Here is a 27,406-nt window from a genome sequence, read left to right as displayed (position 1 = left end):
GTGTAGTGTGGGCGGGGCGTAGAGCAGGTCCTCCAGCTCCAGGTGACAGCACCTCTGTAGACTGGTCTCACTGATCTCTCTGATCAGCTGCAGGTTATACAGACTGTCTGCTACTGACATGGTGTCCTTCAGACACACATCTAGAGGAGAGGGGCATGAGGAGGAGGAGGAAGAGGAAGCAGGAGGGTGAAGGAGTAGGATGAGGGTGAAGACAGAGGAGGAGTGAGGAGGAGAGAGAGAGGAGGGAGGAGAGAGGAGAGGAGGGGTAGATATCAGAGGTGTGTGTGTGTGTGTGTGTGTGTGTGTGAGTGTGAGTGTGAGTGTGAGTGTGAGTGTGAGTGTGTGTGTGTGTGTGTGTGTGTGTGTGTGTGTGTGTGTGTGTGTGTGTGTGTGTACCCTCCAGTGGCAGCAGGTCAGGACAGTAGTAGTGCAGAACAGCAGCTATAGCACAGCCATTAGACAAATCCCTTACACCAGACACCAGAGGAAAAGTAGGAGTCTGCTTAGACAGAACCTTATCCTTCCTATAACGGATCTGACAGAGAGGGAGGGAGGGAGGGAGGGAGGGAGGGAGGGAGGGAGGGAGGGAGGGAGGGAGGGAGGGACATGAGAGAGAGAAGGAGAGAGAGAAAAAAACAACAGTTAACTACCTATTGTTGAATTAGTTATTCAAACCAAAAGGCCCAGAATTACCCCACAATACAGATGACTTTGCCACGATGTTTAGAGAAATGATCAAGACATGTCATAAACTCCACAGCCAGCCAATAATCTACCAACACAGCAGAGAAAAGAAATCTGACAAACCAAGCACAAGAATTACTGCAGCACAGTACACTCGCACACACAAGCAGCGCACACGCTGAACAGAGTTATGGCTCACATGTCAAACGAGACACTGCAGTGAAAAGACGGATGGCAGACAGAAAGAAAGAAAAGAAAGGAAGTGCAGAAAAGAGTTGAAGCAGTGTGAGCTGAGACTGTAGCGCTCTCTGGTGGACATGCAGTGCAACAACAGGCAGTAGAACCACAAGGCACTTGAGTGACTGAACCACGAAGGAGAAAGAAGAAATCAAGTGAGACCAGAAAACGACAAGAACTGTGTTAGCAGACTGAAAAACAACAAGCTCCTTCCTCTAGAGAACTGTGTTTACAGACTGAAAAACAACACGCTCCTTCCTCTGAAGAACTGTGTTAGCAGACTGAAAAACAACAAGCTCCTTCCTCTAGAGAACAGTGTTAGCAGACTGAAAAACAACAAGCTCCTTCCTCTAGAGAACTGTGTTAGCAGACTGAAAAACAACAAGCTCCTTCCTCTAGAGAACTGTGTTAGCAGACTGAAAAACAACACGCTCCTTCCTCTAGAGAACAGTGTTAGCAGACTGGAAAACAACAAGCTCCTTCCTCTAGAGAACAGTGTTAGCAGACTGGAAAACAACAAGCTCCTTACTCTAGAGAACTGTGTTAGCAGACTGAAAAACAACAAGCTCCTTCCTCTAGAGAACTGTGTTAGCAGACTGAAAAACAACAAGCTCCTTCCTCTAGAGAACTGTGTTTGCAGACTGAAAAACAACACGCTCCTTCCTCTAGAGAACTGTGTTAGCAGACTGAAAAACAACAAGCTCCTTCCTCTAGAGAACTGTGTTAGCAGACTGAAAAACAACAAGCTCCTTCCTCTAGAGAACTGTGTTCGCAGACTGAAAAACAACAAGCTCCTTCCTCTAGAGAACTGTGTTAGCAGACTGAAAAACAACAAGCTCCTTCCTCTAGAGAACTGTGTTCGCAGACTGAAAAACAACAAGCTCCTTCCTCTAGAGAACAGTGTTAGCAGACTGAAAAACAACAAGCTCCTTCCTCTAGAGAACAGTGTTAGCAGACTGAAAAACAACACGCTCCTTCCTCTAGAGAACTGTGTTAGCAGACTGAAAAACAACACGCTCCTTCCTCTAGAGAACTGTGTTAGCAGACTGAAAAACAACACGCTCCTTCCTCTAGAGAACTGTGTTAGCAGACTGAAAAACAACAAGCTCCTTCCTCTAGAGAACTGTGTTTGCAGACTGAAAAACAACACGCTCCTTCCTCTAGAGAACTGTGTTAGCAGACTGAAAAACAACAAGCTCCTTCCTCTAGAGAACAGTGTTAGCAGACTGAAAAACAACAAGCTCCTTCCTCTAGAGAACTGTGTTAGCAGACTGAAAAACAACAAGCTCCTTCCTCTAGAGAACTGTGTTAGCAGACTGAAAAACAACAAGCTCCTTCCTCTAGAGAACAGTGTTAGCAGACTGGAAACAACAAGCTCCTTCCTCTAGAGAACTGTGTTAGCAGACTGAAAAACAACAAGCTCCTTCCTCTAGAGAACTGTGTTAGCAGACTGAAAAACAACAAGCTCCTTCCTCTAGAGAACTGTGTTTGCAGACTGAAAAACAACACGCTCCTTCCTCTAGAGAACTGTGTTAGCAGACTGAAAAACAATAAGCTCCTTCCTCTAGAGAACTGTGTTAGCAGACTGAAAAACAACAAGCTCCTTCCTCTAGAGAACTGTGTTAGCAGACTGAAAAACAACAAGCTCATTCCTCTAGAGAACTGTGTTAGCAGACTGAAAAACAACAAGCTCCTTCCTCTAGAGAACTGTGTTTGCAGACTGAAAAACAACACGCTCCTTCCTCTAGAGAACTGTGTTAGCAGACTGAAAAACAACAAGCTCCTTCCTCTAGAGAACTGTGTTTGCAGACTGAAAAACAACAAGCTCCTTCCTCTAGAGAACTGTGTTAGCAGACTGGAAAACAACAAGCTCCTTCCTCTAGAGAACAGTGTTAGCAGACTGGAAAACAACAAGCTCCTTCCTCTAGAGAACTGTGTTAGCAGACTGAAAAACAACACGCTCCTTCCTCTAGAGAACTGTGTTAGCAGACTGAAAAACAACAAGCTCCTTCCTCTAGAGAACTGTGTTAGCAGACTGAAAAACAACAAGCTCCTTCCTCTAGAGAACTGTGTTAGCAGACTGGAAAAACAACACGCTCCTTCCTCTGAAGAACTGTGTTAGCAGACTGAAAAACAACAAGCTCCTTCCTCTAGAGAACAGTGTTAGCAGACTGAAAAACAACAAGCTCCTTCCTCTAGAGAACTGTGTTAGCAGACTGAAAAACAACAAGCTCCTTCCTCTAGAGAACTGTGTTAGCAGACTGAAAAACAACACGCTCCTTCCTCTAGAGAACAGTGTTAGCAGACTGGAAAACAACAAGCTCCTTCCTCTAGAGAACAGTGTTAGCAGACTGGAAAACAACAAGCTCCTTCCTCTAGAGAACTGTGTTAGCAGACTGAAAAACAACAAGCTCCTTCCTCTAGAGAACTGTGTTAGCAGACTGAAAAACAACAAGCTCCTTCCTCTAGAGAACTGTGTTTGCAGACTGAAAAACAACACGCTCCTTCCTCTAGAGAACTGTGTTAGCAGACTGACAAACAACAAGCTCCTTCCTCTAGAGAACTGTGTTAGCAGACTGAAAAACAACAAGCTCCTTCCTCTAGAGAACTGTGTTCGCAGACTGAAAAACAACAAGCTCCTTCCTCTAGAAAACTGTGTTAGCAGACTGAAAAACAACAAGCTCCTTCCTCTAGAGAACTGTGTTCGCAGACTGAAAAACAACAAGCTCCTTCCTCTAGAGAACAGTCTTAGCAGACTGAAAAACAACAAGCTCCTTCCTCTAGAGAACAGTGTTAGCAGACTGAAAAACAACACGCTCCTTCCTCTAAAGAACTGTGTTAGCAGACTGAAAAACAACAAGCTCCTTCCTCTAGAGAACTGTGTAAGCAGACTGAAAAACAACAAGCTCCTTCCTCTAGAGAACTGTGTTAGCAGACTGAAAAACAACACGCTCCTTCCTCTAGAGAACTGTGTTAGCAGACTGAAAAACAACACGCTCCTTCCTCTAGAGAACTGTGTTAGCAGACTGAAAAACAACAAGCTCCTTCCTCTAGAGAACTGTGTTAGCAGACTGAAAAACAACAAGCTCCTTCCTCTAGAGAACTGTGTTAGCAGACTGAAAAACAACAAGCTCCTTCCTCTAGAGAACAGTGTTAGCAGACTGGAAACAACAAGCTCCTTCCTCTAGAGAACTGTGTTAGCAGACTGAAAAACAACAAGCTCCTTCCTCTAGAGAACTGTGTTAGCAGACTGAAAAACAACAAGCTCCTTCCTCTAGAGAACTGTGTTTGCAGACTGAAAAACAACACGCTCCTTCCTCTAGAGAACTGTGTTAGCAGACTGAAAAACAATAAGCTCCTTCCTCTAGAGAACTGTGTTAGCAGACTGAAAAACAACAAGCTCCTTCCTCTAGAGAGCTGTGTTAGCAGACTGAAAAACAACAAGCTCATTCCTCTAGAGAACTGTGTTAGCAGACTGAAAAACAACAAGCTCCTTCCTCTAGAGAACTGTGTTTGCAGACTGAAAAACAACACGCTCCTTCCTCTAGAGAACTGTGTTAGCAGACTGAAAAACAATAAGCTCCTTCCTCTAGAGAACTGTGTTAGCAGACTGAAAAACAACAAGCTCCTTCCTCTAGAGAACTGTGTTAGCAGACTGAAAAACAACAAGCTCATTCCTCTAGAGAACTGTGTTAGCAGACTGAAAAACAACAAGCTCCTTCCTCTAGAGAACTGTGTTTGCAGACTGAAAAACAACACGCTCCTTCCTCTAGAGAACTGTGTTAGCAGACTGAAAAACAACAAGCTCCTTCCTCTAGAGAACTGTGTTTGCAGACTGAAAAACAACAAGCTCCTTCCTCTAGAGAACTGTGTTAGCAGACTGGAAAACAACAAGCTCCTTCCTCTAGAGAACAGTGTTAGCAGACTGGAAAACAACAAGCTCCTTCCTCTAGAGAACTGTGTTAGCAGACTGAAAAACAACACGCTCCTTCCTCTCGAGAACTGTGTTAGCAGACTGAAAAACAACAAGCTCCTTCCTCTAGAGAACTGTGTTAGCAGACTGAAAAACAACAAGCTCCTTCCTCTAGAGAACTGTGTTAGCAGACTGGAAAAACAACACGCTCCTTCCTCTGAAGAACTGTGTTAGCAGACTGAAAAACAACAAGCTCCTTCCTCTAGAGAACAGTGTTAGCAGACTGAAAAACAACAAGCTCCTTCCTCTAGAGAACTGTGTTAGCAGACTGAAAAACAACAAGCTCCTTCCTCTAGAGAACTGTGTTAGCAGACTGAAAAACAACACGCTCCTTCCTCTAGAGAACAGTGTTAGCAGACTGGAAAACAACAAGCTCCTTCCTCTAGAGAACAGTGTTAGCAGACTGGAAAACAACAAGCTCCTTCCTCTAGAGAACTGTGTTAGCAGACTGAAAAACAACAAGCTCCTTCCTCTAGAGAACTGTGTTAGCAGACTGAAAAACAACAAGCTCCTTCCTCTAGAGAACTGTGTTTGCAGACTGAAAAACAACACGCTCCTTCCTCTAGAGAACTGTGTTAGCAGACTGACAAACAACAAGCTCCTTCCTCTAGAGAACTGTGTTAGCAGACTGAAAAACAACACGCTCCTTCCTCTAGAGAACTGTGTTAGCAGACTGAAAAACAATAAGCTCCTTCCTCTAGAGAACTGTGTTAGCAGACTGAAAAACAACAAGCTCCTTCCTCTAGAGAGCTGTGTTAGCAGACTGAAAAACAACAAGCTCCTTCCTCTAGAGAACTGTGTTAGCAGACTGAAAAACAACAAGCTCCTTCCTCTAGAGAACTGTGTTTGCAGACTGAAAAACAACACGCTCCTTCCTCTAGAGAACTGTGTTAGCAGACTGAAAAACAACAAGCTCCTTCCTCTAGAGAACTGTGTTAGCAGACTGAAAAACAACACGCTCCTTCCTCTAGAGAACTGTGTTCGCAGACTGAAAAACAACAAGCTCCTTCCTCTAGAGAACAGTGTTAGCAGACTGAAAAACAACAAGCTCCTTCCTCTAGAGAACAGTGTTAGCAGACTGAAAAACAACACGCTCCTTCCTCTAAAGAACTGTGTTAGCAGACTGAAAAACAACAAGCTCCTTCCTCTAGAGAACTGTGTTAGCAGACTGAAAAACAACACGCTCCTTCCTCTAGAAAAAAGTGTTAGCAGACTGGAAAACAACAAGCTCCTTCCTCTAGAGAACAGTGTTAGCAGACTGAAAAACAATAAGCTCCTTCCTCTAGAGAACTGTGTTAGCAGACTGAAAAACAACAAGCTCCTTCCTCTAGAGAGCTGTGTTAGCAGACTGAAAAACAACAAGCTCATTCCTCTAGAGAACTGTGTTAGCAGACTGAAAAACAACAAGCTCCTTCCTCTAGAGAACTGTGTTTGCAGACTGAAAAACAACACGCTCCTTCCTCTAGAGAACTGTGTTAGCAGACTGAAAAACAACAAGCTCCTTCCTCTAGAGAACTGTGTTAGCAGACTGAAAAACAACACGCTCCTTCCTCTAGAGAACTGTGTTCGCAGACTGAAAAACAACAAGCTCCTTCCTCTAGAGAACAGTGTTAGCAGACTGAAAAACAACAAGCTCCTTCCTCTAGAGAACTGTGTTAGCAGACTGAAAAACAACAAGCTCCTTCCTCTAGAGAACTGTGTTAGCAGACTGAAAAACAACACGCTCCTTCCTCTAGAGAACTGTGTTCGCAGACTGAAAAACAACAAGCTCCTTCCTCTAGAGAACTGTGTTAGCAGACTGAAAAACAACACGCTCCTTCCTCTAGAAAAAAGTGTTAGCAGACTGGAAAACAACAAGCTCCTTCCTCTAGAGAACAGTGTTAGCAGACTGGAAAACAACAAGCTCCTTCCTCTAGAGAACTGTGTTAGCAGACTGAAAAACAACAAGCTCCTTCCTCTAGAGAACTGTGTTAGCAGACTGAAAAACAACAAGCTCCTTCCTCTAGAGAACTGTGTTTGCAGACTGAAAAACAACACGCTCCTTCCTCTAGAGAACTGTGTTAGCAGACTGACAAACAACAAGCTCCTTCCTCTAGAGAACTGTGTTAGCAGACTGAAAAACAACAAGCTCCTTCCTCTAGAGAACTGTGTTCGCAGACTGAAAAACAACAAGCTCCTTCCTCTAGAGAACTGTGTTAGCAGACTGAAAAACAACAAGCTCCTTCCTCTAGAGAACTGTGTTAGCAGACTGAAAAACAACACGCTCCTTCCTCTAAAGAACTGTGTTAGCAGACTGAAAAACAACAAGCTCCTTCCTCTAGAGAACTGTGTAAGCAGACTGAAAAACAACAAGCTCCTTCCTCTAGAGAACTGTGTTAGCAGACTGAAAAACAACACGCTCCTTCCTCTAGAGAACTGTGTTAGCAGACTGAAAAACAACACGCTCCTTCCTCTAGAGAACTGTGTTAGCAGACTGAAAAACAACACGCTCCTTCCTCTAGAGAACTGTGTTAGCAGACTGAAAAACAACAAGCTCCTTCCTCTAGAGAACTGTGTTTGCAGACTGAAAAACAACACGCTCCTTCCTCTAGAGAACTGTGTTAGCAGACTGAAAAACAACAAGCTCCTTCCTCTAGAGAACAGTGTTAGCAGACTGAAAAACAACAAGCTCCTTCCTCTAGAGAACTGTGTTAGCAGACTGAAAAACAACAAGCTCCTTCCTCTAGAGAACTGTGTTAGCAGACTGAAAAACAACAAGCTCCTTCCTCTAGAGAACAGTGTTAGCAGACTGGAAACAACAAGCTCCTTCCTCTAGAGAACTGTGTTAGCAGACTGAAAAACAACAAGCTCCTTCCTCTCGAGAACTGTGTTAGCAGACTGGAAAACAACAAGCTCCTTCCTCTAGAGAACTGTGTTTGCAGACTGAAAAACAACACGCTCCTTCCTCTAGAGAACTGTGTTAGCAGACTGAAAAACAACAAGCTCCTTCCTCTAGAGAACTGTGTTAGCAGACTGAAAAACAACAAGCTCCTTCCTCTAGAGAACTGTGTTAGCAGACTGAAAAACAACAAGCTCCTTCCTCTAGAGAACTGTGTTCGCAGACTGAAAAACAACAAGCTCCTTCCTCTAGAGAACTGTGTTAGCAGACTGAAAAACAACAAGCTCCTTCCTCTAGAGAACTGTGTTCGCAGACTGAAAAACAACACGCTCCTTCCTCTAAAGAACTGTGTTAGCAGACTGAAAAACAACAAGCTCCTTCCTCTAGAGAACTGTGTAAGCAGACTGAAAAACAACAAGCTCCTTCCTCTAGAGAACTGTGTTAGCAGACTGAAAAACAACACGCTCCTTCCTCTAGAGAACTGTGTTAGCAGACTGAAAAACAACACGCTCCTTCCTCTAGAGAACTGTGTTAGCAGACTGAAAAACAACAAGCTCCTTCCTCTAGAGAACTGTGTTTGCAGACTGAAAAACAACACGCTCCTTCCTCTAGAGAACTGTGTTAGCAGACTGAAAAACAACAAGCTCCTTCCTCTAGAGAACAGTGTTAGCAGACTGAAAAACAACAAGCTCCTTCCTCTAGAGAACTGTGTTAGCAGACTGAAAAACAACAAGCTCCTTCCTCTAGAGAACTGTGTTAGCAGACTGAAAAACAACAAGCTCCTTCCTCTAGAGAACAGTGTTAGCAGACTGGAAACAACAAGCTCCTTCCTCTAGAGAACTGTGTTAGCAGACTGAAAAACAACAAGCTCCTTCCTCTCGAGAACTGTGTTAGCAGACTGGAAAACAACAAGCTCCTTCCTCTAGAGAACTGTGTTTGCAGACTGAAAAACAACACGCTCCTTCCTCTAGAGAACTGTGTTAGCAGACTGAAAAACAACAAGCTCCTTCCTCTAGAGAACTGTGTTAGCAGACTGAAAAACAACAAGCTCCTTCCTCTAGAGAACTGTGTTCGCAGACTGAAAAACAACAAGCTCCTTCCTCTAGAGAACTGTGTTAGCAGACTGAAAAACAACAAGCTCCTTCCTCTAGAGAACTGTGTTCGCAGACTGAAAAACAACAAGCTCCTTCCTCTAGAGAACTGTGTTAGCAGACTGAAAAACAACAAGCTCCTTCCTCTAGAGAACTGTGTTCGCAGACTGAAAAACAACACGCTCCTTCCTCTAAAGAACTGTGTTAGCAGACTGAAAAACAACAAGCTCCTTCCTCTAGAGAACTGTGTAAGCAGACTGAAAAACAACAAGCTCCTTCCTCTAGAGAACTGTGTTAGCAGACTGAAAAACAACACGCTCCTTCCTCTAGAGAACTGTGTTAGCAGACTGAAAAACAACACGCTCCTTCCTCTAGAGAACTGTGTTCGCAGACTGAAAAACAACAAGCTCCTTCCTCTAGAGAACAGTGTTAGCAGACTGAAAAACAACAAGCTCCTTCCTCTAGAGAACAGTGTTAGCAGACTGAAAAACAACACGCTCCTTCCTCTAAAGAACTGTGTTAGCAGACTGAAAAACAACAAGCTCCTTCCTCTAGAGAACTGTGTAAGCAGACTGAAAAACAACAAGCTCCTTCCTCTAGAGAACTGTGTTAGCAGACTGAAAAACAACACGCTCCTTCCTCTAGAGAACTGTGTTAGCAGACTGAAAAACAACACGCTCCTTCCTCTAGAGAACTGTGTTAGCAGACTGAAAAACAACACGCTCCTTCCTCTAGAGAACTGTGTTAGCAGACTGAAAAACAACAAGCTCCTTCCTCTAGAGAACTGTGTTTGCAGACTGAAAAACAACACGCTCCTTCCTCTAGAGAACTGTGTTAGCAGACTGAAAAACAACAAGCTCCTTCCTCTAGAGAACAGTGTTAGCAGACTGAAAAACAACAAGCTCCTTCCTCTAGAGAACTGTGTTAGCAGACTGAAAAACAACAAGCTCCTTCCTCTAGAGAACTGTGTTAGCAGACTGAAAAACAACAAGCTCCTTCCTCTAGAGAACAGTGTTAGCAGACTGGAAACAACAAGCTCCTTCCTCTAGAGAACTGTGTTAGCAGACTGAAAAACAACAAGCTCCTTCCTCTAGAGAACTGTGTTAGCAGACTGGAAAACAACAAGCTCCTTCCTCTAGAGAACTGTGTTTGCAGACTGAAAAACAACACGCTCCTTCCTCTAGAGAACTGTGTTAGCAGACTGAAAAACAACAAGCTCCTTCCTTTAGAGAACAGTGTTAGCAGACTGAAAAACAACAAGCTCCTTCCTCTAGAGAACTGTGTTAGCAGACTGAAAAACAACAAGCTCATTCCTCTAGAGAACTGTGTTAGCAGACTGAAAAACAACAAGCTCCTTCCTCTAGAGAACTGTGTTTGCAGACTGAAAAACAACACGCTCCTTCCTCTAGAGAACTGTGTTTGCAGACTGAAAAACAACAAGCTCCTTCCTCTAGAGAACTGTGTTTGCAGACTGAAAAACAACAAGCTCCTTCCTCTAGAGAACTGTGTTAGCAGACTGGAAAACAACAAGCTCCTTCCTCTAGAGAACAGTGTTAGCAGACTGGAAAACAACAAGCTCCTTCCTCTAGAGAACTGTGTTAGCAGACTGAAAAACAACACGCTCCTTCCTCTAGAGAACTGTGTTAGCAGACTGAAAAACAACAAGCTCCTTCCTCTAGAGAACAGTGTTAGCAGACTGAAAAACAACAAGCTCCTTCCTCTAGAGAACTGTGTTAGCAGACTGAAAAACAACAAGCTCCTTCCTCTAGAGAACTGTGTTAGCAGACTGAAAAACAACACGCTCCTTCCTCTAGAGAACAGTGTTAGCAGACTGGAAAACAACAAGCTCCTTCCTCTCGAGAACAGTGTTAGCAGACTGGAAAACAACAAGCTCCTTCCTCTAGAGAACTGTGTTAGCAGACTGAAAAACAACAAGCTCCTTCCTCTAGAGAACTGTGTTAGCAGACTGAAAAACAACAAGCTCCTTCCTCTAGAGAACTGTGTTTGCAGACTGAAAAACAACACGCTCCTTCCTCTAGAGAACTGTGTTAGCAGACTGACAAACAACAAGCTCCTTCCTCTAGAGAACTGTGTTAGCAGACTGAAAAACAACACGCTCCTTCCTCTAGAGAACTGTGTTAGCAGACTGAAAAACAATAAGCTCCTTCCTCTAGAGAACTGTGTTAGCAGACTGAAAAACAATAAGCTCCTTCCTCTAGAGAACTGTGTTAGCAGACTGAAAAACAACAAGCTCCTTCCTCTAGAGAGCTGTGTTAGCAGACTGAAAAACAACAAGCTCATTCCTCTAGAGAACTGTGTTAGCAGACTGAAAAACAACAAGCTCCTTCCTCTAGAGAACTGTGTTTGCAGACTGAAAAACAACACGCTCCTTCCTCTAGAGAACTGTGTTAGCAGACTGAAAAACAACAAGCTCCTTCCTCTAGAGAACTGTGTTTGCAGACTGAAAAACAACACGCTCCTTCCTCTAGAGAACTGTGTTAGCAGACTGAAAAACAACAAGCTCCTTCCTCTAGAGAACTGTGTTAGCAGACTGAAAAACAACACGCTCCTTCCTCTAGAGAACTGTGTTCGCAGACTGAAAAACAACAAGCTCCTTCCTCTAGAGAACAGTGTTAGCAGACTGAAAAACAACAAGCTCCTTCCTCTAGAGAACAGTGTTAGCAGACTGAAAAACAACACGCTCCTTCCTCTAAAGAACTGTGTTAGCAGACTGAAAAACAACAAGCTCCTTCCTCTAGAGAACTGTGTTAGCAGACTGAAAAACAACACGCTCCTTCCTCTAGAGAACTGTGTTAGCAGACTGAAAAACAACAAGCTCCTTCCTCTAGAGAGCTGTGTTAGCAGACTGAAAAACAACAAGCTCATTCCTCTAGAGAACTGTGTTAGCAGACTGAAAAACAACAAGCTCCTTCCTCTAGAGAACTGTGTTTGCAGACTGAAAAACAACACGCTCCTTCCTCTAGAGAACTGTGTTAGCAGACTGAAAAACAACAAGCTCCTTCCTCTAGAGAACTGTGTTTGCAGACTGAAAAACAACACGCTCCTTCCTCTAGAGAACTGTGTTAGCAGACTGAAAAACAACAAGCTCCTTCCTCTAGAGAACTGTGTTAGCAGACTGAAAAACAACACGCTCCTTCCTCTAGAGAACTGTGTTCGCAGACTGAAAAACAACAAGCTCCTTCCTCTAGAGAACAGTGTTAGCAGACTGAAAAACAACAAGCTCCTTCCTCTAGAGAACAGTGTTAGCAGACTGAAAAACAACACGCTCCTTCCTCTAAAGAACTGTGTTAGCAGACTGAAAAACAACAAGCTCCTTCCTCTAGAGAACTGTGTTAGCAGACTGAAAAACAACACGCTCCTTCCTCTAGAGAACAGTGTTAGCAGACTGGAAAACAACAAGCTCCTTCCTCTAGAGAACAGTGTTAGCAGACTGGAAAACAACAAGCTCCTTCCTCTAGAGAACTGTGTTAGCAGACTGAAAAACAACAAGCTCCTTCCTCTAGAGAACTGTGTTAGCAGACTGAAAAACAACAAGCTCCTTCCTCTAGAGAACTGTGTTTGCAGACTGAAAAACAACACGCTCCTTCCTCTAGAGAACTGTGTTAGCAGACTGACAAACAACAAGCTCCTTCCTCTAGAGAACTGTGTTAGCAGACTGAAAAACAACAAGCTCCTTCCTCTAGAGAACTGTGTTCGCAGACTGAAAAACAACAAGCTCCTTCCTCTAGAGAACTGTGTTAGCAGACTGAAAAACAACAAGCTCCTTCCTCTAGAGAACTGTGTTAGCAGACTGAAAAACAACACGCTCCTTCCTCTAAAGAACTGTGTTAGCAGACTGAAAAACAACAAGCTCCTTCCTCTAGAGAACTGTGTAAGCAGACTGAAAAACAACAAGCTCCTTCCTCTAGAGAACTGTGTTAGCAGACTGAAAAACAACACGCTCCTTCCTCTAGAGAACTGTGTTAGCAGACTGAAAAACAACACGCTCCTTCCTCTAGAGAACTGTGTTAGCAGACTGAAAAACAACACGCTCCTTCCTCTAGAGAACTGTGTTAGCAGACTGAAAAACAACAAGCTCCTTCCTCTAGAGAACTGTGTTTGCAGACTGAAAAACAACACGCTCCTTCCTCTAGAGAACTGTGTTTGCAGACTGAAAAAAACGGGATAGTTGAGACACAGCAATATGGTGGAGCCACAAGTATACAAGTGTGGAAGTGTGGAAGTGTGGAAGTGTACATGGAGACCAGATAGAGGGTGACCCCATCAGGATCAAATCAGCCCCAATGTGTCATTCCAACCAGAATGTGAATCAACAAGAAATAGTGATAAAAGATACATGTATAAAATAAAATCATAAATAACAGTGAATAAATAATATATAGGGTTTTCCATCCCCAGAGAGCAGGGTTGGAATGTCTGTCTGTCTGTCTGTCTGTTAGCTGAGAGAGAGAGAGAGAGAGAGAGAGAGAGAGAGAGAGAGAGAGAGAGAGAGAGAGACAGAGACAGAGAGAGAGAGAGAGAGAGAGAGAGAGAGAGAGAGAGCAGCCACAGGGTTGGAGTGTCTGTCTCTCTGTCTGTCTGTCTGTCTGGCAGCTGAGAGAGAGTCAGCAGCCACAGGGTTGGAATGTCTGGCTGGCTGTCTATCTGGCTGGCTGTCTGTTAGTTAACTGAGAGAGAGCAGCCACAGGGTTGGAGTGTCTGTCTGCCTGGCTGGCTGGCTGGCTGGCTGGCTGTCTGGCTGGCTGTCTGTTAGTTAGCTGAGAGAGAGCAGCCACAGGGTTGGAGTGTCTGTCTGCCTGGCTGGCTGGCTGGCTGGCTGGCTGTCTGGCTGGCTGTCTGTTAGTTAGCTGAGAGTGAGCAGCCACAGGGTTGGAGTGTCTTTCTGTCTGTCTGGCTGTCCGTTAGCTGAGAGAGAGAGACGAGGAAGAAGAGGAGGAGGAGGAAGAAGAGTGGCGTATACGTTACCACTGGAGGTTTATTCCCAGACTCCTCCTTCAAACAAAAAGCGATGGCATGCTGGATGAGGATGGCAGAGAGAAGGACAGGCGTAAACACCCACGGGTCGTCATGGGAACTGCCATACACAGTCACGTGACGAGGGGCAGGCGGGGGACGGGGGGGTTGAGGAGGGGGAGGGGGGGGGAGCAGAGATACATTAAGGTAAGAACCCCCTTCTCACCTCCCCACGATGCACAGGAGAGAAGTTTCCCCGAGGTACAGATCTAGGATCAGTTTCCCCTCCCCCAATCCTTAATCATTAGTGGGGAAAATGCACAAACTGACCAAAGATCAGTCCGGAACTTCGCGCTACTCTCGCCCCATCACCTCCTCCACCATCTACACTGAGTGTACAAAACATTAGGAACACCTTCCTGCATTACATTTGTTGTCCCATTTTGTCTCGATTCGTCAGGGACTCTACAAGGTGTGGAAAGCATTCCAACGGGGTGCTGGTCCATGTTGACCCTAATGCTTCCTACAGTTGTGTCCAGTTGGCTGGATGTCCTTTGGGTGGTGGACCATTCTTGATACACAGGGAAAACTTGTGAGTGTGAAAACTTGTTGAGTGTGAAAAACACAGCAGCGTTGCAGTTCTTGACACAAACCCTGTAACCCTGGCACCTACTACCATACCCCGTTCAAAGGCACTTAAATCTTTTGTCTTGTCCATTCACCCTCTGAATGGCACACATACACAATTCATGCCTCAATCATCTCAAGACTTACAAATCCTTCTTTAACATGTCTCCTCCCCTTCATCTACACTGATTGGTCGAAGTGGATTTAACAGGTGACATCAATAAGGGATCATAGCTTTCACCTGGATTCACCTGGTCAGTCTAGGTCATGGAAAGAGCAGGAGTTCTTAATGTTTTGTCCACTCAGTGTAGAGGTAGATGATGAGAGGTGAGTTGTTCGTAATCACAGGATCAGGGGCTGTAGTCATAAAGCCTCTCAGAGTGCTGATCTAGGATCAGTCCCCTCCTTTTATTCCTTAAGATTTAAGAGGCCAAACTGATCTTAGACGGGCACTCCTACTCTGAGACGCTTCATGAATATGGACCCTCTGTCAGTGACTATAACCTCAGAGGTTTAAAGTTCATAAGGTCAGGGTCATGTATATAGTGTCACACAGCAGGGAGAGAGAGAGAAAAGAGGAGGAGAAAGAGAAAAGAGGGGGTGGATAGATATAAAGTGTCTAGCATTTCAAAAGAGAAACATTATTTACAATGAGGCAGACATATCATGAGAGAGAGAAGAGCGAGAGAAGAGCGAGAGAGGAGAGGAGAGAGAGAGGAGAGAGAGACAGAGAGAGACAGAGAGAGGAGAGGAGAGAGAGACAGAGAGAGAGGAGAGGAGAGGAGAGGAGAGGAGAGGAGAGGAGAGGAGAGGAGAGGAGAGGAGAGGAGAGGAGAGGAGAGGAGAGAGACAGAGAGAGAGACAGAGAGAGAGACAGAGAGAGAGAGAGACAGAGAGAGAGAGAGAGAGAGAGAGAGAGAGAGAGAGAGAGAGAGAGAGAGAGAGAGAGAGAGGAGAGGAGAGAGAGGGAGAGGAGAGGAGAGGAGAGGAGAGGAGAGGAGAGGAGAGAGAGCGAAGAGGAGAGGAGAGGAGAGAGTGGGAGAGAGACAGAGAGAGAGAGAGACAGAGAGAGAGACGGAGAGACAGAGAGAGAGAGAGATAAAAGGAGTAGACTTACTGGGACCAGTTTCCAGTACCAGCGGGTGGGACACTGCCATACAGAAGCGAGGGATGTGAGAGAGAGAGATAAAAGAGAGAGATGAGAGAGAGAAGATAGAGATAAGAGAGAAGAGAGAGATGAGAGAGAGAAGAGAGAGATGAGAGAGAGGAGAGACAAGAGAGATAAGAGAGAGATAAGAGAGAGATAAGAGAGAGAGAAGAGAGAGATGAGAGATAAAAGAGAGAGAGAGAGAGAGAGAGAGAGAGAGAGAGAGAGAGAGAGAGAGAGAGAGAGAGAGAGAGAGAGAGAGAAAGAGAGAGCAGTAGAAGTGATATAAACTTTAGGGACACAGCAGTTTAGTCTTTAGTAGCAGTCTTATTTGGATGTTTAGAAATGCTTGCATGTGTGTGTGTATGTGTGTTTATTGACGTGTTTATGTGTGCGTGTGTGTATGTGTGTGTGTGTGTATGTGTGTGTTTATGTATGTGTGTGTTTATGTATGTGTGTATGCGTGTGCGTATGTGTGTGTGTGTTTATGTATGTGTGTGTTTGTGTGTGTGTGTGTGTGTGTGTGTTTATGTGTGTGTGTGTGTGTGTGTGTGTGTGTGTGTGTGTGTGTGTGTGTGTGTGTGTGTGTGTGTGTGTTTATGTATGTGCGTGTTTATGTGTGTGTGTGTGTGTGTATGTGTGTGTTTATGTATGTGTGTGTTTATGTATGTGTGTGTGTGTGTGTGTGTGTGTTTATGTATGTGTGTGTTTATGTATGTGTGTATGCGTGTGTGTATGTGTGTGTTTATGTATGTGTGTGTTTATGTATGTGTGTATGCGTGTGTGTATGTACTAACTGTTGGTTGAACAGGCTGTGGGTCTGTGCATGTTGGGACCTCCTCATCCTCAGTGCTCTCTCTCAACTTCTGATTCAACTGCAGAGAGAGACAGACAGTTAGAGACAATCACATGTCCACAGTACCATGGTCCTAATCTAGAATGACCAGGTTGTGTTCTAGAATGCCTTGGACATACGTGTTCTAGAATGACCTGGTTGTGATCTAGAACGTTCTAGTCGTGTTCTGGTCGTGTTCTAGAATGACCTGGTTGTGATCTAGAACGTTCTGGTTGTGTTCTGGTCGTGTTCTAGAATGACCTGGTCGTGTTCTGGGGTTCTATAAAGACCTATTGATGTTCTAAAAATGACCTGTTTCTGATCTAGAACGTTCTGGTTGTTCTTCTGGTCGTGTTCTAGAATGACCTGTAGGGCTGGGAGATAAATCAATATAAATAAATATTGAGGTAATTACTTCCCTCAATAACAATATCAAAACGTTTAGATACATTTTCGATAACGTCGATATAGAATAATTAGGTACAGCAGTCACCTCTGACGCAGCAGGAACGTCGATATAGAATAATTAGGTACAGCAGTCACCTCTGACGCAGCAGGAACGTCGATATAGAATAATTAGGTACAGCAGTCACCTCTGACGCAGCAGGAACGTCGATATAGAATAATTAGGTACAGCAGTCACCTCTGACGCAGCAGGAACGTCGATATAGAATAATTAGGTACAGCAGTCACCTCTGACGCAGCAGGAACGTCGATATAGAATAATTAGGTACAGCAGTCACCTCTGTGACGCAGCAGGAACGTCGATATAGAATAATTAGGTACAGCAGTCACCCATGTGACGCAGCAGGAACGTCGATATAGAATATTTAGGTACAGCAGTCACCTCTGACGCAGCAGGAACGTCGATATAGAATAATTAGGTACAGCAGTCACCTCTGACGCAGCAGGAACGTCGATATAGAATAATTAGGTACAGCAGTCACCTCTGACGCAGCAGGAACGTCGATATAGAATAATTAGGTACAGCAGTCACCTCTGTGACGCAGCAGGAACGTCGATATAGAATAATTAGGTACAGCAGTCACCTCTGACGCAGCAGGAACGTCGATATAGAATAATTAGGTACAGCAGTCACCTCTGTGATGCAGCAGGAACGTCGATATAGAATAATTAGGTACAGCAGTCACCTCTGTGATGCAGCAGGAACGTCGATATAGAATAATTAGGTACAGCAGTCACCTCTGTGATGCAGCAGGAACGTCGATATAGAATAATTAGGTACAGCAGTCACCTCTGACGCAGCAGGAACGTCGATATAGAATAATTAGGTACAGCAGTCACCTCTCTGACGCAGCAGGAACGTCGATATAGAATAATTAGGTACAGCAGTCACCTCTGACGCAGCAGGAACGTCGATATAGAATAATTAGGTACAGCAGTCACCTCTCTGACGCAGCAGGAACGTCGATATAGAATAATTAGGTACAGCAGTCACCTCTGACGCAGCAGGAACGTCGATATAGAATAATTAGGTACAGCAGTCACCTCTGTGACGCAGCAGGAACGTCGATATAGAATAATTAGGTATGCCATAGGGCAGCTTTAAAGCCAGAGACCGTAGACAGACTTGGCTTTCTGGCTTGTAAGACAACAACTACCCCAACTTCAACAGTTATAATACATATTGACTTGCACTATTTGTTTTTTTTTAGTTTTGTATTTCTTGCTCATGACTTGTAAGGGTTTACAGCTTTTTTTTAAAAGAGGAGTTAAAATGTTATTTGTGAGTTCTACTTCTGACAGTAAATAAGAAACAAAGTGTTCAGGCAGGCTTGAGTCTGAAGCAGATATATCATGATAATTATCGTTCCTGAATGAAAAAATAAATAAATAAATATATATATATAAACCATGGAAACCATGTATATATATATTGTGATAATTTATTTGCCATATCGCCCAGCCCTAATGACCTGGTTGTGTTCTAGAATGACCTGGTCATTTTCTGGTTGTGTTCTGGAATGACCTGGTTGTGTTCTAGAATGACCTGGTTGTGTTCCAGAATGACCTGGTTGTGTTCTAGAATGACCTGGTTGTGTTCTGGAATGACCTGGTTGTGTTCTGGAATGACCTGGTTGTGTTCTGGAATGACCTGGTTGTGTTCTAGAATGACCTGGTTGTGTTCTGGAATGACCTGGTCATTTTCTGGTTGTGTTCTGGTCTTACCCGGTTAACCCAGAAGAGGAGGGCATTCTCCCACGGAGCCCCGCCTCCCATTTTCTCTGCCTCTGCAGTCATCTTAACCTTGCCCACCGTCTCCATGGCAGCCAGTGACATCAGCGAGTCAATCAGGACCAGGTGGGCCTTCTAGACCAATCAGACAGAGAGAAGCAGACCATGAGCCAATCATGAGAAAGCAAAGGATCAACAATAGGAGTACCATTAGGGTTACACACACACACACTCACACACACTGTAACACACATTCACACACACACTGTAACACACACACTGTAACACACACACACACACACACACACACACACTGTAACACACACACACACACTCACACACTGTAACACACACTCACACACTCTAACACACTCTAACACACACACACACTCACACACTGTAACTCACACACTGTAACACACTGTAACTCACACACTGTAACACATACACACTCACACACTGTAACACACACACTCACACACTGTAACACACACTGTAACACACACTGTAACACACACACACTAACACACTGTAACACACACACTGTAACACACACACTGTAACACACACACACACACTGTAACACACACACACACACACACTGTAACACACACACACTGTAACACACACTCACACACTCTAACACACTCTAACACACTCTAACACACACACACACTCACACACTGTAACTCACACACTGTAACTCACACACTGTAACACATACACACTCACACACTGTAACACACACTGTAACACACACTGTAACACACACTGTAACACACCGTCTTGATGGGCGTGTGGCTGAGATCTTCCTCTGTGATGGCCACATCCTGGTCCCTGGGCTCCAGGCCCCTCTTGGTGAGGAGCTGCAGCAGTGCGGAGTTGTCCCCTGGGGGCCCCTGAGGAGCGGGCTGGGAGACCCCGTGGAGCAGGGCCTGGGTCCTACAGTACAGCTCAGGGGACAGGAGTAGCTGGGAGACGGAGGGCTTGAGGTGCTCCTGCTCAAACTTGTCTCTGTACAGAGGCTCTCGCAGCTCCACCGGGACATTCTCTATGGTGGATGAGAGGGGTAAACAATGAGGAACCGTAGAACTACCTGAACATTCTCTACAGGGAGACAGACAACCTATAGAGTTAGAACTGTAGAACTACCTGAACATTCTCTACAGGGAGACAGAGGACAACCTATAGAGTTAGAACTGTAGAACTACCTGAACATTCTCTACAGGGAGACAGAGGACAACCTATAGAGTTAGAACTGTAGAACTACCTGAACATTCTCTACAGGGAGACAGAGGACAACCTATAGAGTTAGAACTGTAGAACTACCTGAACATTCTCTACAGGAGACAGAGACAACCAGTTAGAAGTAGACACATTCTCTACAGGGAGACAGAGGACAACCTAGAGTTAGAACTGTAGAACTACCTGAACATTCTCTACAGGGAGACAGAGGACAACCTATAGAGTTAGAACTGTAGAACTACCTGAACATTCTCTACAGGGAGACAGAGGACAACCTATAGAGTTAGAACTGTAGAACTACCTGAACATTCTCTACAGGGAGACAGAGGACAACCTATAGAGTTAGAACTGTAGAACTACCTGAACATTCTCTACAGGGAGACAGAGGACAACCTATAGAGTTAGAACTGTAGAACTACCTGAACACCCCCCCTCTCTCCCACTCTCAATCAGTTACTCCAGAGAGAAAGAAAGGATGAAAGAGTGAATATACAGACTCTCTCTCTCCTCTCTCTGTCTCCATCTCTCTCGCTCTAGACAGGCATATCACACAGAGGAGAGGACAGATATAATGTCATTATCTGCATGAACAACTCAGCCAGGTGACAGTGTGTGTGTGTGTGTGTGTGTGTGTGTGTGTGTGTGTGTGTGTGTGTGTGTGTGTGTGTGTGTGTGTGTGTGTGTGTGTGTGTGTGTGTGTGTGTGTGTGTGTGTGTGTGTGTGTGCGTGTGTGTGTGTGTGTGTGTCTGTGTTTCCTCTCTGGCTGTCAGACGAGATGGACTCAGCTTAGAGCTCTTGCACACAACACCAAGAGTGGACCACATTCTGCGGCCTGGCACTGCAACACACACATCCCTCGGCTGGGCTCAGTGACCCATATCCCTCTGCTGCTCTAGGAGAGGGAAGGATGATCTGAGAGATTGGAGCAGCTCTCCCACTGGCAAGGAAGAAAGAAATATCTAACTCTGGACTGGACTACTCCCCTCCTCCTCTCTCCTCCTCCTCTCCTCCTTCCTCTCTTGGAGTCGGCTCCAAGAAGAAAGAGAGAGGACAATAATTCCAGGTGGGCTGTTGAGAGAGGGAGCAAGGGGAAGAAGGAGAGGAATCTGATCGAGGCTGCATCTGATTGGCTGTAAACGTAGTGTGTCCTTTGTTATCAGCAGAACTATGGTCCTTGACACACACACACATACACACACAAACACAAGCACACTAAACTGTAGTAGATTCAACTCTGTGTATTCAAGCTACAGAACACTGGAGATAAATGGAACGCGGGTTGCCATGGGAACGGCAGAAGAGGAGAAAGCCATTCCGTCTCAATCAAAAGGAATGACTGTGGCTCTGGACTGTGGCTCAGCAGGGCCCAGCTAAACCAATTAGCATCATTGCTAATCTAATCCAGTAGAAACAGGTTAAGAATGCTAAAACAGCAGAAACACACACAGGGCAGAGGAGGTTCAAAACAAACAGAGGCTTTGACTGAGACTGTATGGCAAGGAGGGTTGTGTACAACATACACAGCTATGTAAAGACCAGTGGAGGCTGCTGAGGGGAGGACGGCTCATCATAATGGCCAGCACGGAGCCAATGGAATGTCACCAAACACATGGAAACCATGGAAACCGTGTGTTTGATGTATTTGATACCGTTCCACTGATTCTGCTCCAGCCATTAACACAAGCCCCTCCTCCCCAATTAAGGTGCCACCAACCTCCTGTGGTAAAAGACACACACACACACAAACACACACTCACACACACACACATACACACACACAAACATACACACACACACACACACTCACACACACACACACATACACACACACACACACACAAACATACACACACACACACAAACATACACACACACACTCACAAACATACACACACACTCACAAACATACACACATACACACACATACACAATGGAGCCTAAACTAAACACACACAATGGAATGTGTTCATCAACACAGAAAGGGGAAGAAGGAGAGGAATCTGATCTCGGCTGCGTCTGATAGGACACACTATGTTTACAACCATCGTTATCAGCAGGACTATGGTCACTGACACACACACAGACACACACACACACAGAAACACACACAGAAACACACACACACACAGAAACACACACAGAAAACACACACACACACACACAGACACAGAAACACACACACAGAAACACGCACACACACACACACACACACACACACAGAAACACACACACACACACACAGAAACACACACACACACAGAAACACACACACAGAAACACACACTGACACACACACAGACACACACACAGAAACACACACACACACACAGAAACACACACACACACAGAAACACACACACACACAGAAACACGCACACACACACACACACACACACACACACAGAAAACACACACACACACACACAGAAACACACACACACACAGAAACACACACACACACACACACAGAAACACACACACAGAAACACACACACACACACACAGAAACACACACACACACACACAGAAACACACACACACACACACAGAAACACACACACACAGAGAAACACACACACACACACAGAAACACACACACACACAGAAACACACACACACACACACACACAGAAACACACACAAACACAGAAACTCACACACACAGAAACACACACACATCATGTCTGGCACAGGATCCTCTATTGATCTCTTATAGATTTAGAAGTCACTTAACCTCCATGAAGACACTTGCTTTAACAGTTTCCGCTATAATACCAATGTTACAGTGCAAGACAGAGTGCATCTGTGCAGTGTGTGTGTGCCAGATGTCGACGTGTGCTTTCCAACTTCCGTATTGGGCTGACTGAGATTTCTGTCGGGAAAAGGCTACGAACAACATCAGGTAACCTTCAACATACGTCAGGTAACCTTCAACATACGTCAGGTAGCCTTCAACATACGTCAGGTAGCCTTCTACATACGTCAGGTAGCCTTCTACATATCTCAGGTAGCCTTCTACATACGTCAGGTAGCCTTCAACATACGTCAGGTAGCCTTCTACATACGTCAGGTAGCCTTCTACATACGTCAGGTAGCCTTCTACATACGTCAGGTAGCCTTCAACATACGTCAGGTAGCCTTCAACATACGTCAGGTAGCCTTCAACATACGTCAGGTAGCCTTCTACATCAGGTAATCTTCAACATACGTCAGGTAGCCTTCTACATACGTCAGGTAGCCTTCTACATATCTCAGGTAGCCTTCACCATACGTCAGGTAGCCTTCAACATACGTCGGGTAACCTTCTACATACGTCAGGTAGCCTTCTACATACGTCAGGTAGCCTTCTACATACGTCAGGTAGCCTTCTACATACGGAAGGTAGCCTTCAACATACGTCAGGTAGCCTTCAACATACGTCGGGTAACCTTCAACATACGTCAGGTAGCCTTCTACATACGTCAGGTAGCCTTCTACATACGTCAGGTAGCCTTCTACATACGTCAGGTAGCCTTCTACATACTGAAGGTAGCCTTCAACATACGTCAGGTAGCCTTCAACATACGTCGGGTAACCTTCAACATACGTCAGGTAACCTTCTACATACGTCAGGTAGCCTTCTACATACGTCAGGTTGCCTTCAACATACGTCAGGTAGCCTTCTACATACGTCAGGTAGCCTTCTACATATCTCAGGTAGCCTTCTACATCAGGTAACCTTCTACATACGGCAGGTAGCCTTCTACATACATCAGGTAGCCTTCTACATACGTCAGGTTGCCTTCTACATACGTCAGGTTGCCTTCTACATATCTCAGGTAGCCTTCTACATACGTCAGGTAGCATTCAACAAGCGGCAGGTAGCCTTCTACATACGGAAGGTAGCCTTCAACATACGTCAGGTAGCCTTCTACATACGTCAGGTTGCCTTCAACATACGTCAGGTAGCCTTCTACATATCTCAGGTAGCCTTCTACATACGTCAGGTTGCCTTCAACATACGTCAGGATAGCCTTCAACATATCTCAGGTAACCTTCTACATACGCCAGGTTGCCTTCAACATACGTCAGGTAGCCTTCTACATATCTCAGGTAGCCTTCTACATACGTCAGGTAGCCTTCTACATACGTCAGGTAGCCTTCTACATATCTCAGGTAGCCTTCTACATACGTCAGGTAGCCTTCTACATACGTCAGGTTGCCTTCAACATACGTCAGGTAGCCTTCTACATATCTCAGGTAGCCTTCTACATACGCCAGGTTGCCTTCAACATACGTCAGGTAGCCTTCTACATACGGAAGGTAGCCTTCAACATACGCCAGGTTGCCTTCAACATACGTCAGGTAGCCTTCTACATACGGAAGGTAGCCTTCAACATACGTCAGGTAACCTTCAACATAAGGGAATCGATACAGTTAAGAGGCTCAAACTCACAATAGACAAGACAGGGTGCTATTGAACGGTCCCACAGGAGTAAATTACACTTTCTCTATTTCCCTAATAACCAATCCTCAGTCCTCTCTCCACCCCAAGACCTCAAGACCACGTTCTGTAGCCACATGTAGATAGAACGCTCCCACTTTATCTGGATGGTCCCACATAGATGCTCTACAGACGGTCACACTATCAACACACTATCTGTTGATAAGCAACTGCTTGCTAAGGTCACGGTTAGGTTTGGAATAAGGGTTAGTGTTAGGGTAAGGGTTAAGGTTAGGGTAAGGGTTAGGGTGAGGGTTAAGGTTAGGTTAAGGTTAGGGTAAGGGTTAAGGTTAGGGTTAAGGTTAGGGCTAAGGTTAGTGCTAGGGTACGGGTTAAGGTTAGGGTTAAGGTGAGGATTAAGGTTAGGGTTAATTTAAGGGTTAAGGTTAAGGGTTAAGGTTAGGGTTAGGGATAGGGTTCGTGGATAGTTAGTTGAAATGTTGTTGAAAGCTATTGAACATCTACAAACCATCTACAAACTATCCAAATAAAGTGTTCCGATAGAACTGCCATGAACAGAGCTGAGGTTATTACGACTCCCTGCTAAAATAAAGGTTACATCAATTATAGGCCTACATGTTCTATATTCTACATGTTCTATATTCTACATGTTCTATATTCTACACGTTCTATATTCTACATGTTCCATAATCTACATGTTCTACATTCTACATGTTCCCTATTCTACATGTCCTATATTCTACATGCCCCATATTCTACATTTTCTATTTTCTACATGTTCTATATTCTACATGTTCTATATTCTACATGTTCCATATTCTACATGTTCTATTTTCTACATGTTCCATATTCTACATGTTCTATTTTCTACAAGTTCTATATTCTACATGTCCTATATTCTACATGTTCTATATTCTACATGTCCCATATTCTACATGTCCCATATTCTACATGTCCCATATTCTACATGTCCCATATTCTACATGTTCTATATTCTACATGTTCTATATTCTACATGTTCCATATTCTACATGTTCTATATTCTACATGTCCCATATTCTACATGTTCCATATTCTACATGTTCCATATTCTACATGTTCCATATTCTACATGTTCCATATTCTACATGTCCCATATTCTACATGTCCAATATTCTACATGTCCCATATTCTACATGTTCTATATTCTACATGTTCCATATTCTACATGTTCCATATTCTACATGTTCCATATTCTACATGTTCTATATTCTACATGTCCCATATTCTACATGTTCTATATTCTACATGTTCTATATTCTACATGTCCTATATTCTACATGTTCTATATTCTACATGTTCCATATTTTACATAGTTTCTGAACGTTTCAAGACGTTGCGTCCTACTGCACGCTGCAGAGGACATTACAATTCCACCAAATGGGCGTGTTAGCAGGCCTGTAGGCTGACAAAGGGAACCCCCAGGCGCAACTGCCAGGGAAATGTGTAGGCTACATAAAAACGATTATGCGAGATTATATCCTTTCCTCGTCTCCTTTCCTTAATGGTAGGCGTACAATCGCTGATCCTTTCCTTAATGGTAGGCGTACAATCGCTGATCTGATATAAATTGGCAGGTGAAAGCGACGTGGTTATAACCTATCCACTTCGCCTATCGGTGGTGATGGAAGCTTGTGCCGATAAAGCCAGAACAGACATATCTGTATGTTCATCGCATGTCCTTTTGTGGCAGCTGTATAGCTGACGCTTAACCACAGGCTAAATGAGTAGCTGTGTCACCTTCACACGATTGTGTGAATCTATAACACAATCTATAACACACAAGCAATGCATGCGTATGGCTACGAGAAGGCTGGACCACCGTGATGGCGCCGAGGCGTGTGCGCGTGTAACACTGACACACATATGGAAGGGATATCCATTTAGACTTACCACGCACGCGGTGGCATAGGCCTACACTGATATTAGTCTGATATGTGGCGCGTGCAACACATTTAACGAGCAGATAGGCCTGTTGATCTTGGAGTGTAGGCCTATATTATCATCCAGTAGTATTACAGGCCGCGGGATAAATAACAGATTAACTGACGATAGAAGTATAAGAGGAAGGCGGTGACGCCATCCTCCTCCGCCCATACCGCTCCACGCGAACCGCTGCCTCTTTGAATCAAGGCCTTCTCTTTCTTAATTAACCATTCCGATTTTTGAACCTATAGAATCACCCCATTTAAAATATAAAAAAATACAAATATGAATGAACAGGTACGCTGTAACATATGGCATTCAACGCGTGCACCTGTGAGAGTGAAATGGCCAAAGAAGCAGTAGCTAACAGCCTGTGATGAAGAGGATAGACGCATATGGGTGTGAGCCTTTGAGATGCTTTGTGTGCGTCGCCTATCACATCTGTCTGTAGTCTATAATCAGACACATCGTAACCTTGACAACATAAACCTTTTTCGAATCAAATATAATTATTCCGTTGTTATTAACAGTAAATATCCGTGATTCTGTCCAATGGACGCCCTGGGAAAAAACGTGCACTTTCCCCGTTATAGCCCACGGGCACCGGCCAACTGCATCAATAACGGGAGAAACGTCCACCGGTAAATCGCCCATGATAAATAAAGCCCATTTTACCTGCGGATCCGTATGACTTTGCCAGTAGCCACCGGACGCTGGCGCACACCTTGGCTCGGTTGAAGTCGTACTGATTCAACGGTTTAATCTCCGGTACCGTGAATGTCTTCCTCATCTCACCTGCATCCTCCATAGCCCCACCAGTCCACCCCGCCGTTCCGAGAAGGAAGGATGGAGAGCCGAGGAGAGGAAGGAGGAGGGAGAAGGAGTGCACGCGATCTACAAAGCGGGGTGTTGCCGCAGCAGCAGCAGCTGCCGGCGAAAGAAATTAAAAATATAACAACAGCGATTTAAATCCTAATTGTTGCTGTGTTGCGGCGAATAATTAACGGTGACTGCTGTGCTGTGACCGTCTATGTCACCACGGCCTGATAATTAAGGTGTTGGTCCTTATTGCCGCTGCGAGCAATGCGCGGTCACTTGCTGCGTTGGCAT

The 27,406-nt window shown here is 44.6% G+C and overlaps 1 protein-coding gene across 1 annotated transcript; it reads right to left on the bottom strand.

Moving 5' to 3' along the window:
• On the bottom strand, nucleotides 1-27,156 carry LOC135537054 (calmodulin-regulated spectrin-associated protein 2-like; the record flags this gene model as incomplete). Its single annotated transcript, XM_064963268.1, has 8 exons — nucleotides 26,972-27,156; nucleotides 19,425-19,693; nucleotides 18,637-18,777; nucleotides 16,409-16,486; nucleotides 15,582-15,614; nucleotides 13,850-13,900; nucleotides 397-535; nucleotides 1-140 (listed from the first exon to the last, which is right to left on the bottom strand). Coding segments are annotated over exons 1-8 (984 nt in total), but the record flags the coding sequence as incomplete, so codon positions are not given.
• Nucleotides 27,157-27,406: the final 250 nt, after the last annotated feature.

The sequence above is a fragment of the Oncorhynchus masou genome, unplaced genomic scaffold (genome assembly GCF_036934945.1).
Source record: "Oncorhynchus masou masou isolate Uvic2021 unplaced genomic scaffold, UVic_Omas_1.1 unplaced_scaffold_704, whole genome shotgun sequence".
NCBI classification, from domain to species: domain Eukaryota; kingdom Metazoa; phylum Chordata; class Actinopteri; order Salmoniformes; family Salmonidae; genus Oncorhynchus; species Oncorhynchus masou.
Note: the sequence above shows the minus strand (reverse complement) of the source record. Positions and strands in the feature narration are given on the sequence as shown.